The sequence below is a fragment of the Triticum dicoccoides genome, chromosome 1B (genome assembly GCF_002162155.2).
Source record: "Triticum dicoccoides isolate Atlit2015 ecotype Zavitan chromosome 1B, WEW_v2.0, whole genome shotgun sequence".
In the NCBI taxonomy this organism is placed as follows: Eukaryota; Viridiplantae; Streptophyta; class Magnoliopsida; order Poales; family Poaceae; genus Triticum; species Triticum dicoccoides.
Window position 1 is genome coordinate 341199308 of NC_041381.1, and position 16614 is coordinate 341215921.

General features: G+C 45.0%; 2 protein-coding genes across 4 annotated transcripts; both read left to right on the plus strand.

Moving 5' to 3' along the window:
* The first annotated feature begins 801 nt into the window (after positions 1–801).
* On the plus strand, positions 802–12359 carry LOC119334114. Of its 3 annotated transcripts, none has more exons than XM_037606764.1 (7): positions 802–917; positions 1745–1802; positions 2353–2527; positions 3302–3468; positions 3947–4262; positions 11597–11793; positions 11887–12359. In XM_037606764.1, exons 2-7 carry the CDS (start codon positions 1781–1783, stop codon positions 12036–12038), a joined length of 1029 nt encoding a protein of 342 aa, XP_037462661.1. In that variant the 5' UTR covers positions 802–917; positions 1745–1780; the 3' UTR covers positions 12039–12359. The 3 variants fall into 3 exon arrangements, with proteins under 3 accessions (XP_037462661.1, XP_037462664.1, XP_037462663.1); XM_037606766.1 differs by lacking the exon at positions 802–917 and adding an exon at positions 1350–1460; XM_037606767.1 differs by lacking the exons at positions 11597–11793; positions 11887–12359 and adding an exon at positions 8546–8972.
* Positions 12360–12631: 272 nt separating this feature from the next.
* Positions 12632–16280, plus strand: LOC119304974 (TNF receptor-associated factor family protein DDB_G0290931-like). The gene is made up of 7 exons (XM_037581635.1): positions 12632–12700; positions 13112–13165; positions 14013–14139; positions 14488–14657; positions 14929–15244; positions 15625–15791; positions 15878–16280. Exons 2-7 carry the CDS (start codon positions 13144–13146, stop codon positions 16027–16029), a joined length of 954 nt encoding a protein of 317 aa, XP_037437532.1. The 5' UTR covers positions 12632–12700; positions 13112–13143; the 3' UTR covers positions 16030–16280.
* Positions 16281–16614: the final 334 nt, after the last annotated feature.

Consider the following 16614-nt stretch of genomic DNA (forward strand, 5'->3'; position numbering starts at 1 on the left):
AGAGAAAATCCGATAAAGATGATATGTTGCGCTATTCTCCTATATATAAGAAAACAAAAGAGGACATGCATGAGAAAAAGTAAAAAGGAGGCATGCATGACAGGAAAATAAAATAAAAGACACATTTGATAAAATATAAATAGTGATGAAACAGGGGTCAATACCTATGACATGTATGGCAAGAAATAGTGATGAAATAGGGGCGCAAATACCTGCATCCACATGAGACCATACAAAAATGTTCTTTTGCAGACAAAAAAAAAATCTCTTTTTATGATTAAAAAATCATGTATTTTTTAACAGCCTTTTAAAAACTCTTCATGTATTTAAGAAATATGCATGTGAAAAAAATGTTCAAGAGTTACCTAAGTTGGCGATTCTTAAACTGAAAACTGCCATTAATGCACACATGTCTCCGTAGTGTGCTAATGTGTCATCATTTGTTTTTGTCATTTTTCTTTACTCGCTCGTAACAACATTCCATTCCGAACATGACATGAGCAAATGCATGATCACTTGCCGTTTCTTTGTACGGATTAAATCTCATGCAAGCTATGTTGAAATAGAACACCTGTAGGATTTTAAATTGCGTTTTTATATGTTCAGACCATCTTTGTTTTGGACGTAGCTAAAATTCTCAGATTATAGATGGTTTTTTTAAAAAAAATTATTCTTCTGCTGCAACACACGGGCCTTTTTCTAGTAACAACGGAGAAAATTAACGCGCAGAAAAGAAACCAAGGGAGAAAATAAACGGGGAGGGAAACGGGGAGACGGACGCAGGAGACAGAGGATAGAAAAGTGACGACGCGCTTCCTCCGTGAGCTGTGACCGTCGTCCAGAAGAAAACCCCCTTCCGCCCGCATCGCACCTCCGGGACCCTGACGGACGCCGGCCGAGGAAGCCCCCGAATTCAGGTCTCTCTCTTCCTTCGCTTCTTCCCTTCTTCGTCCCGTTGCCGCAGATCGCGCGCTTGGCATCCTCACTTCTTCTTCTGGACTCTGGAGTAGAGGGGTTTTCAGGCTCCCACTTTCTCATTTTTCATTTTTAACGAAACAGGGATTCAGGGTTTTGCGCTGCAAGTTCATCTTGGCTTTCTTTCGTGGTCGGTCGACGGGTAGATTTTTAATCGATCTGCTCGGGCAGTGGGATTTCTACTTCTTGTTCTCTCTTCTTTATTTATTTTCGCGAGTAATGATTTTCACGAGCCGAGCCGTGGTAATTATTTTTCACCAAGATTGGCTCTGCCTCTCAAGATTCTGCACGTTCTTAAGCCTCATCGACAATGTGCTGCTCCCCGCGGAGTAGGAGTAATTTAGTAGCAGCGCGGGGGTATTCACTTACCCTTTCTGGCTTTTCCCCACTATTTCTCCAAGCCCCCAAAACCCTCTTTTCCCCTCCTCCTCTTCTTCTTCCTCTGCTCTGCGCCCGGATTCTGCTTTGCTTGTTGGTGATGCTAGGTATCTCGAGGACCCAAGCACACAATTCATCTCCCCCTCTGTTTATTTTGCTCTTTGTTTTGTGTTCTTAGTTATTGTCGCTCTATGCTTCTGCCCTATCTTTGCTCCTGATCGTTCTTCGGTCTCTACTCTACTGAGTGTTGCCCGTCGTCGAGGCCCTCTGCGCTATCTTGATTCCTTCTCCTTCCGTTGCCTTCACTTTACCCTATCTGTTTTGTGTCGTATTTTGCATCATCTGCTTCTACCTTTACCTGACATGTGGTATGATTTAATCTCACTTCCAGAGGAGAAGAGAAGAGGAAGGGGCAGATCTATCATCTATGGGCAACTGCAAGAGTTCATGTATGTAGCTCTCTTATAAACTGAAAGTTAGGTGCAATTTACAGCATTAATTCCTTGGCAAAAGTCAGGGTAAGAAGATGAAATCCTAGCTCTGAATTGAAGAGCACTTGCTCTCACCATCATGCTCATAAATTAGCAAGATGCCTAGCTAGTCATGTGTTGAGTATATCACTCTCCTTATCTAGAAACACAAAGCTGTTTGAGTGCTGGTCTTGATGTCTTATTGGTTAGAAGCAATACTACAATGCTAATGACATAGTACTAATGTACTATAAGCAAGTACCTGAATGATATCTTGTTGATTGGAAACACAGTGTCTTCTGCCTTATTCTACCCCTGATTGGTGACATGAATAAATATGTGCATCCAAGATTTTGATTCATTTATTAATCAGAAGATAAAAAACTTATATGCGTGTATCCCATTCTTGCGGTTGTCGATATTGTAGTTTGTTTATTTGCATCTGCAACATGCACATGAATTTTATCATAGCATGTTCTCTCTTTCTTTGTTTTGTAATTTTGAGTTATTGCATTTGTGCAAATATCAGCTCGTGCACTGCTAGGAAAAGCCCATGTTGTTCCGGATGCTGAATGGAGGATGCAGGATTTTGGAAAGACCCATGTTCCAGATCTAGAATGGAGAATTCATGACTTCTCATCGCTGCTTGAGACGGGAGCTAAGGCAGCAACATCTGCCACTTTTCACTGCTCTGGGTATAACTGGTATGCACCATAATTGCAAAAGAAACTCCGCAAAATTCAGGTATTAGATGTACTAGTATGTATATACACGTGCAATGCACAAGGAGTGATTTTGGTAAAAGAAATAAAAAAAGGTCAGAGATTAGCTAATAGATTCGGGCAAAAAGAAATATAGTGATCTACGCATGCAGATATTAATTAAGTAGGAATTAATATTCGTTCCTCCTGCAAAAGAAAAGAATTAATATTCATACAAAAACTGTACATTCACATCTAAAACAACTATAGGTTCATGTAGAAAAGTTGTATGTTACTCTATTTTCTTTTTCTTCCCATTCTCCTCCCAAACCATCATGCCTGGGCTCAAGTCGTCATGCGCTCAAGCGGCACTGCGGCAAGCCGGCAATATGGCCCATGAGGCACCACATATAGGCTTCTTTTTTATGGAAGGGCCACACGAATGCTCTAGAACACAGAAGAGGCAATAGCAGTCTACGGTTATGATTGATGCTCTAGATCCAATTCAAAACCGGTTCACTATATAATAGTGGAGAAATTCCATCTAGTTTGTTTTAGTAGAAAAGGTAATTATATGTTATCCATATACACATTGATTTAGGATGCCATTTACTCATAATGATGTTTCGCTGTAAACAAATTAGCAATCACAATCTCATAAACAAACAGCCAGACGCTAAAACTTGATATGGTGCAGGAAGTGAAGAAATTAGACTTTCCTACTTCAGTTATGATTCTAGACTGACTTTGACTTCTTGGCATGATTTCATTTACCAGGCAGCTGCAAGTGATTCCAATGCATAAAGAAACTGGTTCTGAAACGCCATATGTTGCTCTTCGTCTTATGACATCCCCAGAAAGGATGGTGCCAGGTCACACGATGCATGTGGTTTTTGAATTGTCAATATACAACCATTCAAAAGGAATGCACTGTGGATGCAAAGGTAGTCTCATGGACGTGTTTTTTCAAGCACATCCATCATATTACAGCTACATCCATACTCTATGTGTCATAAGTTTGAGGTATAAATACCATGATTCCATCATTACAAGTTAATATCTGTAAATATCGAAATATGATCAAATACAACGTTTTCACATTAACAAGTCGCTTTGTACTTGCTTTGCTGTCAAGTTTCCCTGTAGACCTTCAGGAATTTGGATGGTTCAGATGGCATACACATGTTTCTCACTTGAGACACTACAAGTTTTTCTGTAGACATTACAAGTTTCACACTTGAGACTATTATGTTCAGATGGTATACACATGTTGCTCTTTAAATTTGATTATCATCATTTGGATGTAATTCACTACCTTGCTTTCTTAGCTTGGGTAAAGGTTGGTTAGATATTATTTGGTATATTTGCGTCTTGCATACAAGTTCTTCATTCTCTAATATTCTAACCTTTACCGAACCGCAGCTAGCTACAACTTTCATTTCAAGAATAGCTACTCGAAGGAGCATTGCTTGATTCCTCTTCAGGAGCTACTGAAATCATCTGCTTTTCTAGTTGATGATAGTTGTGTCTTCGGTGTGGACATATTAAAAATTGATGTCTCTTCTCCTGAAAAGAAGGCTGTTGTGGTTCAGAAGAAGGCTACCACAGTTCAGAACCTCTTCGTCCAGAAGAAGGAGTTCGTCAAAGGGACATACACTTGGAACGTGAACAACTTCCTTGAACTGGACACGGATAACTTTGTCCGTTCTCCTACATTTGAAGTTGGCGGGCATAAATGGTATGCACCTGTTACATCACAAATGATTTATATAAATGGTATGCACCTGTTACATCACAAATGATTTATATAAATGGTATGCACGTATTATCCAACATTTTAGCTTATATGTGTCCTTTAACTTACCATACCTAGTCACTTTACGAACTTCTTTTTTAATGTTTTATGCCAACGGACATTAGCAATTGCCAGATCTTTTTGCAAGGCAAGGTCCTTCAGATATTTTAACTGGACAGTTTAGCTTGATATAACCAAAGAAGTGTACTTCTAGTATATTTACAGATATGCGTAGCGCATTCCAGTTTACGGAAAAAGGCTTTCGCCCTGCTTTATATATGAAGCAACAATCATGCATACAACCAACCACCCAACACACGACACCAACACACACAACACACACACACCCAAGGCAAGATACAAGGGTGCCACACAACACCACATCACCCAAACGCCACCAAGCACACTAACGATAATAATAAGACTGCTTGGAGATGGCGGTGACCTTCACTATGAGCTAGCCACCGTGAATAAATGACGCCGACCCACAACGTAGCAAAGACTAAGAAGGTGCCTCCAAGAAGGGCACGACATCAGAGTGTCGCCACCATCCTATCCAGAAGATCAAGTTTTCACTCGGACTAAACTGGAGGAGACGGCACCAGCCGCGACGGAGCCTTCAGGATAGGAAAGACGCTCGCGGATGCCGCCACCGTTGGCCGGCCAAAGAACCGTGCAGGTAATGCACCCCAGCGCTCATCCATCTCCACCAAACCACCACGCCAAACATCGACCATCAACAGCAATGCCACCTGTGTGGCCATGGCTGCCCGCACGCACCCGAGACGCGTGCTTCGCCCACGAACACCGCGCCTCCCGCCGCCAAGGCCGCCGTCCTGCAACCAGACAACCCCGAGACCACACAGAGGCCCCGGTTTTGGCCCAACCAGCAGACCCTGATCGACGGAGTCACCAGCAGACGCTCCGCCCAAACATGGGCAGACCTGCGCCAACCCACCCGTGACCGAGGAAAGGGGGAGAAGGAGGAGCGGACACATCCGGACCGGCACACCCCTGTGCCGGCGACAGGTGACGCGACCGCATCGAGGCCACCCATCCCTCCTACCGAGCTCCCCACCAAACACACCCCGTGTCGCCCCACCATGGCAGCAGGCACAAATCCCCGCGAGGCCACCAGCAATCACGCGCCTACCGACGAGGGATAGCAAATCAACCCGCATCAGCAGCCAAGGGAGCTCACCGGAGATGCCTCCTCGCGCTGCCCGCCCACCAGCCGCCGGAGCAACCAAAGCGGACGAGCCCGCCGCCCACCACCACCGCAACACCAGCGCCTCCACGCCCTGGCCAGATCCAGCCGGAGCCCCACCACTCCACCGGAGCAGACGGACACTAGCTGCATCACCACCACCTTAACAGGCCCTGTAAAAGTATTTGGGAAGCGTAGAACCCTTTGTCTCGGGCCGCATGTATATATTGAGGCAAAGCCTTGGCATACAAGTTACAAGGGGAGATCGATGGAACGATCTGGAGATCGACCGGATAGGTCGTTACAGGAGAATCGGGAACAGAAGAAAGGATAGAGCTAGATACAGAATTTGAACAAAGACTTCTATCCCTATACGTATATTCCAACACTCCCCCTCAATCTAAACCTCAAGGAGCTTTGCCAAGGTTGAGATTGTACTTGAAGTCATTCAACCTTCTTTCGGTAAGAGGTTTTGTAAAACCATTTGCGAGCTGATCTCCTGTAGGAATGAACCGAATTTCCAGAAGCTTTCGAGCTACTCTTTCTCTGACAAAGTGGAAATCAACTTCAATGTGTTTTGTTCGTGCATGAAAAACAGGATTTGCTGAGAGATATGTTGCACCAATATTATCACACCACAATCTCGCAGCCTGTGGAGTTTTAACTCCAAGCTCATACAGTAACGTTTGTATCCACATCACTTCAGCTGTAGCATTAGCCAAGGCCTTATATTCAGCCTCTGTGCTTGACCTAGATACTGTGGCCTGTTTTCTTGCACTCCATGACACAAGGTTAGTTCCCAGAAATACAGCAAAACCACCTGTAGATCTTCTATCATCAGCACACCCTGCCCAGTCAGCATCAGAATATGCAGTAACAAGCATAGAAGAAGACTTGGTAATGTTGAGACCAAGACCTTCTGAGAACTTGAGATACCTTAAAATTCTTTTAACTGCAGTCCAGTGAGTAGTTCTAGGTGCATGTAAATATTGACATACCTTGTTCACTGAATAAGATATATCAGGACGAGTGAGTGTTAAGTATTGCAATGCACCTACAACACTCCTATAGTTTGTTGCATCCTCTGGTCCAAGAACTTCTCCACCTTCCACTGAAAGTTTTTCAGAAGTAGAAATTGGTGTATTAACTGGCTTGCAATTTTCCAATCCTACTCTCCTGAGAATGTCAGTTGTATACTTTTCCTGTGAGAGAAGTATGCCATCTTTAACTTGCTTTACCTCTATACCAAGAAAATAGTGAAGATCACCCAAGTCCTTAAGAGCAAATTCCAGCTTCAGGTCTTTAAGCAAGCAAGTAGTGGCATCTGGACTTGAACTAGCAACAATTATATCATCAACATAAACCAACACAAAGATAGTGACACTGCCTTTATTAAAGAAGAACAATGAGGTATCTGCCTTGGATGGTATGAACCCAAGACGTTGCAACTGCATACTCAGTCTGGAATACCAGGCTCTTGGGGCCTGCTTCAAACCATACAGAGCTTTATCCAACTTACAGACATGTTGTGGTGTGCTAGGATTCTCATAACCTGGTGGTTGCCGCATGAACACTTCTTCCTCAAGAACACCATGAAGAAACGCGTTCTGAACATCTAGCTGTCGTAGACTCCACCCTCTGGAAACAGCAATAGACAACACAAGACGAATAGTAGTTGACTTAATAACAGGACTGAAGGTATCTTCATAGTCAATTCCAAACCTTTGCTTAAATCCCTTGGCAACTAGTCTAGCCTTATACCTGTCTATGCTCCCATCAGACTTTCTTTTGATCTTATACACCCATTTGCAATCAATAACATTGTTTCCATACTTTGGTGGAACCAAGTGCCAAGTCTTATTTTTCATAAGTGCATTATATTCACTATCCATAGCTTCTTTCCAATTCTTATTTGCAAGTGCATCATCCAAATTGAGCGGTTCACCAGTGGTAGTAAGGAATGCACGTTTGATTTTGTCATACCTTATCGTACCATCATTGTATTGTTTTTCCTTAACAATACCTGACCGAGACCGTGTTTGCCGAGGAGTAGATGCAGGCAGCACAGGAGCAGTAGCTGCCACAGAAGATCCAGCCGGTCCATGATCCGAGGCGGATCCATACAGCAGGCCAGCCGGATCAGGCACCTGATCCGATGCGGATCCCTGCCGCGCATGCAGCGAATCAGAAGCGCGCGCCGCGCCCGCCATTGCAGTCCGCCCTCGCTCGAGGACAGCTAGTGTGGGGTCGGACCTGGGGTCGGACCCGCTCCCACGGTCGGTTGTGGTGGAAACCCGCGCCGCGTCCGATTCGCTCCCCCCCGCACGAGGGCTGTCAGCGCGTGGCGACACCGCGGGAGACGGCGAGACTTCATTGGCGCGATGCGATGCGGGACCAGTGGGCTCCACCTGATCAGCGCGGTCGGCCACGAGACCAGGCGAGACCAGGCGCGCGGGAGAACCCTCGTGGGATCGCGCGCCGCCAGTAGGAACCGCAGGCTGGGCAGGCGAATCCGCCTCGGATCGCCCGCTGTCAGCCAAACCTGCCGCGGTTTCCGTGCCTTCCCTGTCTTTTCCTTCACACATAAAATCACAGGGTAATTGTGCACAAATAGCATCAACAGAATCAGAATTTGCATGGGATTTTTGCACATGATCTCGTTCATTTAATTCCCCCCCACTATCAGGTAACATTGGAGGATCAGAGAGGAGGGCAATCTCTGCACGAAGCAAGGCGCCTGCATTGGGATGCAATTTGGAAAACGGAAAGAGTGTCTCATCAAAGATAACATCACGAGAAATATAGATACGTCCGGTAGAAATCTCAAGGCATTTATAACCTTTATGAAGATTACTATAGCCAAGAAAGACGCACTGTGTGGATCTAAACTCAAGTTTGTGATGATTGTAGGGACGCAAATTTGGGTAACATGCACACCCAAATATCTTTAGATAGTTGTAATCAGGTTTTTGATTATATAGACGTTCTAATGGAGTGGTGTTTCCAATAACTTTGCTAGGGAGCCTATTGATAAGATAGGTGGCAGTGATAAAAGCTTCATCCCAGTACTTCAGAGGCATTGATGCATGAGCTAACAAGGAAAGGCCAACTTCAACAATGTGGCGATGTTTATGCTCGGCAGAGCCATTCTGTTGATGAGCATGAGGACAAGAGACATGATGAGCAATCCCAATGCTACGGAAAAAAGAGTGGAGTTTCTCATACTCCCCTCCCCAGTCACTTTGGACAGCAAGAATTTTCCTATCAAATTGACGTTCAACTAGTTTCTGAAATTCTTGGAATATAGAAAAAACTTCAGATTTGTATCGAAGCAAATAAATCCAAGTGAACTTGCTATAATCATCGATAAAACTGACGTAATATTTTTTTCGACCGAAAGAATCTCGGGCATGGCCCCATACATCACTGAAAATAAGCTCTAATGGAGCATGAGACATACTAGTTGACTTGGGATAAGGAAGCTGATGGCTTTTGGCACATTGACAAGCTTCGCAAACAGACTCAGAAGCTATACTAGGAGACAAAGAAAGTTTGTCTTTATTGACTATTTGTTTGACAATGATCGAAGATGGATGCCCTAATCGTTGATGCCACCGTGCCAAGGAGGGCTGATGACGGAGTAGACGTGACGACGCTTGCGACCTAATGCTCCGGATGGAATGGGGTAGAGGCCGCCAACGCATCTACCGTGATGAAGTAGTTCCCTCGTTGCCCGATCCTTAATGAAAAAATAATGAGGATGAGTTTCAAAGAAAACATTATTGTCGGTGGCTAGTCTAGACATAGAAGCAAGGTTTTTGTCAGCTTGAGGGACATGAAGCACATCTCTAAGAACAAGATTACGTTTGAGTGTAGGGGAATTAATAGAACTTTGACCGATATGACAAATATCCATACCTCCGCCACTGGCGGTGTGAATCTGATCGGCGCCATGGTAGCGCTCACGGAGGGCAAGTTGCTCGAGCTCGTTTGTCACATGATCCGTAGCGCCAGAGTCCACGTACCAGACACCGTCACCACCCTGCTCACGCATGGCAGCCGCAACATGGCGATCCGAGGGCACAAAATCCTCATCGTAGCGATGCCAGCAGTCAATCACCTCGTGACCAGACTTTTTGCAGAGCTGGCATCGGGGGCGCGGACGTGAAGAAGGGCAGCGGCCATTGTTGTTGTTGAAGCCGCCGCTGTTGCCGCTGGTGTTGTAGCCGCCCCCGCCATGGGAGCCAGAGCCCCCACTGGAGCGTGCGCCTTCTCCTGAAGAGGCGCCGCGTCCGCGCCCGCCGCCGCGCTGCCCCTGGTGACCGCGCCCACGGCCGCGGCCACGAGAGACGGAGTTGACGGAGGACTGCCGAAGATCGCCGCCGTGGAGGAGGGTGAGGCGGGCATCAAAACTGAGCAGCTGGCTGTATAGGTCTTGGACGGTGATGGGTTCCACCCTGGCGGCGAGTGCAGAGACCACCGGGTTGTACTCCATATCCAAGCCGGCAAGAATTTTGGAGACAATCTCCGGATCAGATAAGGCCGAAGCCGTGCTTGCGACCTCATCAGTGAGACTTTTGATCTTACCAAGATAATCAGCCATGGACATATTACCTTTCTTGAGGTTGGTGAGCTCGATGCGAGTGTTTATCGCTTGAGCTTGGCTCTGAGCAGCGAACATGGCGTGGATGGTGTTCCACACCTCGGCCGGCGTCTGGAGCGTGGCGACCCGGGCAAGAATCTCACGGGAAAGTGAACCCATTAAGTATCCTTGGAGTTGTTGCTGCTGTGCATACCAGAGGGATCTCGCAAAGTTGACGACTTGTTCCTCTTTGCCTTCCTTGGTGATGGTGAGGGTGGCTGGCGGGGGCGGGCTCGTCGCGTCGAGGTGATGCTCCATCTGGGCACCTCTGATCTGCGGGAGCACAATGGCCTTCCAAAGCAGGAAGTTGCCCCGCGTAAGCTTCTCCTGTGGTGGCGATCCGAGGGAGGTGGTGCTGTGGGTGGAGGTGGAAGATGATGCGAAGGTGGAAGATGGGGTGGTGGCGAGCGCATCCATGGTGCTTGGAATCATGGCCGCGGTGGTGGTGGACATAGCGTCGGTCGCGAAGGTAGCTAGATGCAATCTCTCTCGATTGGATGAGGAAGAGGCTCTAATACCATGTAAAAGTATTTGGGAAGCGTAGAACCCTTTGTCTCGGGCCGCATGTATATATTGAGGCAAAGCCTTGGCATACAAGTTACAAGGGGAGATCGATGGAACGATCTGGAGATCGACCGGATAGGTCGTTACAGGAGAATCGGGAACAGAAGAAAGGATAGAGCTAGATACAGAATTTGAACAAAGACTTCTATCCCTATACGTATATTCCAACAGGCCCACCAGCCACCCCTATCACCGCCAACCGCCATACCATCTAGACCTGGGCAGAGAGGCCAGATACGCCGCCAGCTCGCCCCTGGGCTTCGGATCCCCACGAGCCGCGCCGGCTGGGGGAGGGGAGGCGGCGCAGACGGCCACCAAGACGCCGAGCCGGAGCAGGGTCGGCCCAACACCCGACACCACCGAGCAGGGGGGAGGAGCCCCGCGACGCCCGCCACCTGCGCGCGGGAGGGAGCCGCCCCGCCAACGCCAACGCCACGCGGCCTTTGGCTGGCAACGCCCCCGGCAGTGGTGAGGGAGGGGGCTGAGGCGAGTGGTCGGGGGTGGTTAATCATGCTGGACCGAAAATTCTGAAACAATGTAGTACTAAAATCTATGTTGAACAAAAGCTAGAAATTTCATTTTCATGTATATATTTGATACAAGCCGTTCTTGTATGTGCCACACACCATCGATTATTTTCTCAGATTGTTATTACGTAACATTGTACAGCACTATCTTCTGTAGCGATGTTTTGTTCAGAGTTTTTGTACAATTGTAATGACACCATGCCGTGTCCAAAGTTAACCTGACTACAGCCAAGCTCAGCCACAACTTTCTGATTTCAGTAACCAACCACATTCTTCAAATACATTTTCCCGGGTGCCCAATTATATTTGAAGTGACACTTCCCATTTTCTTCAACAGGTACGTCGGCATGTATCCGCATGGTGACAAATACAGCACTGATTGCCTCAGCTTGTACTTATGCCTGGATGCCTCGGATGAGCTCCGTCTCGATCTGGATGCCTCGGATGAGCTCCGTCTCGACTCCAAGAAGGTGTTTATAATGACTCTATCCATCCTGGACCAAAAGAATGGGAAACACTTGACTGCAACTTCAGGTCCAGCTCACCTTAGCAAGTATCAGTGCCATTGATATGTGTGATTTAACCTCATGATGATTACAGTTGATCTTACTTTTGTCTTGATCACAGGTCTCTGGGTATGTAATAAAGGATGCGGATGGGGATGGCCTAACTTCTTTGGACTCAAGAAACTCAAGGAGCCGTCGGGAGGCTATGTTGTGGGTTCGAGCTGCATTGTGAAGGCAGATCTTACCATCATTGGTTCATCCAATGATGGCTAGATGTTTTTACATCATGGCCTGATGGAGAGATAATGCTCTTTAATCCTAGTAGCTACTAATAACCAGACTTATATATGAGACAATGTTGTGGCAGCAGTGCTAAGAACTTGTGGAATGATTAGTACTAGTAGTAATGGGCCGGATTTGAGAAGTGGTATGATTTCACGCATATACATTTCTACGTATATGTGTCGGACAGAAATATGTTACTGGAAGTACTTGTATATGCATGGATGACACAGCTATGTCAGTCTGCTTGCCTCGCTACATGCATGTTGGATTCAGCTGAATACTCCTTGTTATCTTTCGCTTGGTTTCCCATGCGGGTCATGTCCCCAGTTGATGAATCATGGTTCAATGTAAAGCACTTTGCGTCTATGGCTTATTTTGAGAAGGAAAAAGAGGCTCTTTCCTTTGTCCGCCGTCCATTCGCTTCGATCTCCAGGAGGATTTCTCCAGGGGTTTGTTGTGGATAAATATAATATCCAAACTAATTTCTCCTTAGAGCTAGGAAGGATTCCGTTTTTTTCTAAAAAAAAAGAGAGGAAGGAATCCCCACGATCACATCCTCCATATAAATGCCCCCTCTCGCCTCCATTCCCCAGCGTCGGCCGTCCAAGCCAGGTCTTTCCAGCTTCGATCTGGCCCCGAGACCAAGCCAGGTCTTTCTCCTCCCTCGCCTCCTGCTCTGCTGTCCATGGGAAATCCAGTCCTTTATTCGCCATTCTCGATCTTTTCACCTACCTCTCTGTGGAAAGAACAAACGATTCCCGGGGCGTTGGGTTTTAGGGTTTTTCTACACCAAGGGTTTTAGGGGTTTTCACTGCAAATTCCAAGTTCCTGTAAATTTATCTACGGGTTTATGTTTATGGAGTGCGATTTTACTTCTTGATCTCTTATTTATTAATTAGTTCATCGGGGAAATTTTGTCCTCGGCAAATTGATTGATTGACATCCAAGTGATAAGTCATTAAGGAATGGTGATCTATCTTTGTGCGGCGTGGTTATTATTTCGTCAAGATTTGCACTACTCTACTTTTGGAGATTACTTACGTGCCCTGTGGTGCCTCCAGAGGAGGAGAGCAGAGGAAAGCCTGCCGGGGCTATGGGCAACACCGGGAGTACATGTATGTCTTCTTTGTCCTTTTTCTAGTTGAAATTCAGACTCTGCATATTATAAACGGAAGACACATACCAATTAGAGAGCTCATTTTCTAAAAAAATCAGGTAAAAAGTATATGAATTGTAGCGCTTAATTCTTGTGGTCCTACAGTTCTAGGTATGCTGCAGAGAATGGAATTATTGTCGTCGCTATCATCTTTAGTACTGCAACTAGCCAGACGATTAGCTACCGGTGTGGTGATTGCTCTTCGACTGGGCTTGTTGCGCTGGTGGATCTTATGCCCCTGTGGTGCTCATGCAACAATCATCGATCGTGATCATGGTCGTCTGATCTGTGCTTTAGCTGCCACCGTGAACACCCATGGCTGATGACCAAACGCACACTTTTTTTTGCGACTCAAAAAGAAGGCATGCTAGATTTCTAGAGAACACATGCATACTTGCTGATTACAAGAAGCATTACTTCGGGCTATATATATATACATGTAGGAAGTACTATGACATGTTCCGTTCTATGCTTTTTTGGTCCAAGGGAATAACTATTCTCATAGATAGGGGGCCACTTATCACATTAAATCTGTTAAGATTGCATGCCTTCACGTATGTACACTATTTTCTTTATGGTTGCTTTATTTATAAAGCGAGGCGAAAGCCTTTTTCGTTTTGTACATTATTTGCATTTTCTGCTCAATGAAAAGATGTTCTGCTGCTTCCATATTGCCCATGGTAGATATTGCAGCCTGTTCTTCTGCAAATGCAAAAGCACATTAATTTTCTGAATGGTGCATACGTTAATTTCCTTTTCCTGGACTGGTATGTAATTTTGAGTTGCTGCCTTTGTGGAAATTTCAGCTCCTGCAAGCTTAGGAAAGTCTCATGTTCCACATTTACAATGGAAGGTTCATGACTTCTCAGCGCTACTTGAGACAGGAGCCAAGTCAGCAAAGTCTGCTCATTTTCACTGCTCCGGGTATAAGTGGTATGTATCATAACTGCAGAAGGATTTGTTACGCAATTACTATGTGTTACATGCAAATATGATGCTTCTCAGTCTAGCATTATTACTAAACCATTCATTCTGTTTTTAGTAGACAGAATTGCTATCTGTATGTCCATATGCAATACTAATTTAGGACAAAAAACACTAATTTAGGATGCGAATTACTCTCGCTAATCATGCTTCTATGAAGTCAAATTGTCTATCATAATAATTCCATTAACAAACATTTTGGTAGGATGCATGAAGTGAAGAAATCAGATTTCATTCTTACTTCAGTTATGACTACTTTGTTTTACTTTTTTTTTTGTCCATCAATTGATTTACCAGGTTCCTGAAAGTGACACCACCAATGCATCAAAAACCTGGCGCTGAAACTCCATATGTTGGTCTTTCTCTTAAACTAGGCCGGACAACCCTGAAGCCGGGTGACACGGTAAATGCCGTGTTTGAGTTATCAGTATACAATCATGCAAAGAAGATATACTATGGACGCAAAGGTATTTTTTAATTGCTTCTTTGTGCACGTCCAACCTATTACTGTTGGGATTCCCTTCCCTAGTCCTTTGTGTCTATGCTACATAAGTTTGAGCTATAATTCTATATTGGGATTTACATTGAACATGATACCTACGTGGGATTCATTATATTGCTGCCATGTTTGCATATTTGCGTAAAGGGTGTAAACGGAGGTTATACATTGTTTGGGGTATGTGCAGCTTACATGCAAGTTTTCACTCACTAATCTTCTAATCTTTTAACTGAATGCAGCTAGCCACAATTTTGATTTGAACAATACATGCTCAAAGGATGAATGTTTGATTCCTCTTCAGAAGCTACTAAAATCATCTGCTTTTCTAGTTGATGATAGCTGCGTCTTTGGTGTTAAGATATTGAAAATTAAAGTATGTTCTCCTGAAAGGAAGGGTGTTATGGTTCTGAAAAAGGCTACCACACTTCAGAACCTTTTTATCCAGAAGAAAGGGCTCATCAAAGGGACCTACACCTGGACCATGGACAACTACCATGAATTGGACTTGAAGCGCTATGTTTGTTCTCCTACATTTGAAGTTGGTGGACATAAATGGTACTCATATCTTCCATCAGTTACATATAAATGTTTTTTATTAATAATGTGCATGCAACATTAGTCCATTTATCATAAATGTACCATGCCATGTTACATTACTAATTTCGTAGTGGCCGGAAGTACTTCTCCCGTGCTCTATGCCAACATACATTAGGGACATCCAGATGTCTGTGCAACACAAGTTCCATTGTCACTTGAGATATTCCAACTGAATATCTTAACCCAATTTCTACGAAAGGAACCAAGCAACTCTTGTTCTAGTATATTTAGAGACACCCAGAAACACACTCCGATGCATCACCTAACGTGTTACTGAATATTCAGTCTGCAAACTCGATGATTATGTTTTGATTGCCACTCTACATGTCTGTGAACAGGCATGTTGGCATGTATCCGCATGGTTGCAGAAACATCACCGGCCACATCTCCTTGTTCTTATACTTGGAGTCCTCGGATAAGCTCTGTGACGAGTCCGGGAAGGTAGTTGAATTGACTCTATCCATCCTAGACCAAAAGAACGGGAAACACTCCACCATCACTTCAGGTTCAGCTCTCCTTAGCAACTATCAGTGACGACTATAATTTGCTACCTCCTGATTTCAGTTGATCTTACTTTTCTGGTGATCGCAGGTCTCTCGGTGTTTGGAGGTGATAGCAGCTGGGGATGGCCCAAGTTCCTTACAGTCAATAGATTCAAGGATCCGTCTCGAGGCTATCTCCTAGGATCGAGATGCGTCGTCAAGGCAGATTTCACTATTGTTGGCTCCTCCAATGATGGCTAGATCTTTAGCTCATGGCCCTTGCATCCTACTACTTGCTAGTATTGTGTCATATACTTGTTAAGTTTTTGCCATATTGTTTTGGAAGCAGTGCTAACACGACCATCATATGGTGCTAACGACAAACTTAGCACTGGAAGTTGAGAACATGTTAGTTTTATTTCGGGCAGTGTGATGTTAGAAACTACTTCAATACGGATGATGCAATTATTTCGGTTGGCTTATTATCTTGCTAGTAGTACAATTTAAGTTTCTACCATCTCTCCTCACTTTGCCCTGGTCGGCCAAATAGATTTTGGTGTTGGTGCTGTTATTGGAAGAGACATAGGCTTGCTTGTTTGCAAGGTAAGTTCAGAGATTGACACTTGCTGTTACATGAACGAGGAATTTAATCATAATATCAGTTACAACTGGAGATGTACAGATTGAATGCTGGAACTCGCCATGGTTGTTACATGGACAAAACCAGATGCAAAGGGACAGTAAACAATTGCGGTCGACGCTTTTTATTTTTCCTTTTCAGATGAGATGCAGGCACACCTGAATTTCTCAATTTTTTTCTCTGGACCTCTGAACTGCATTAGTAAC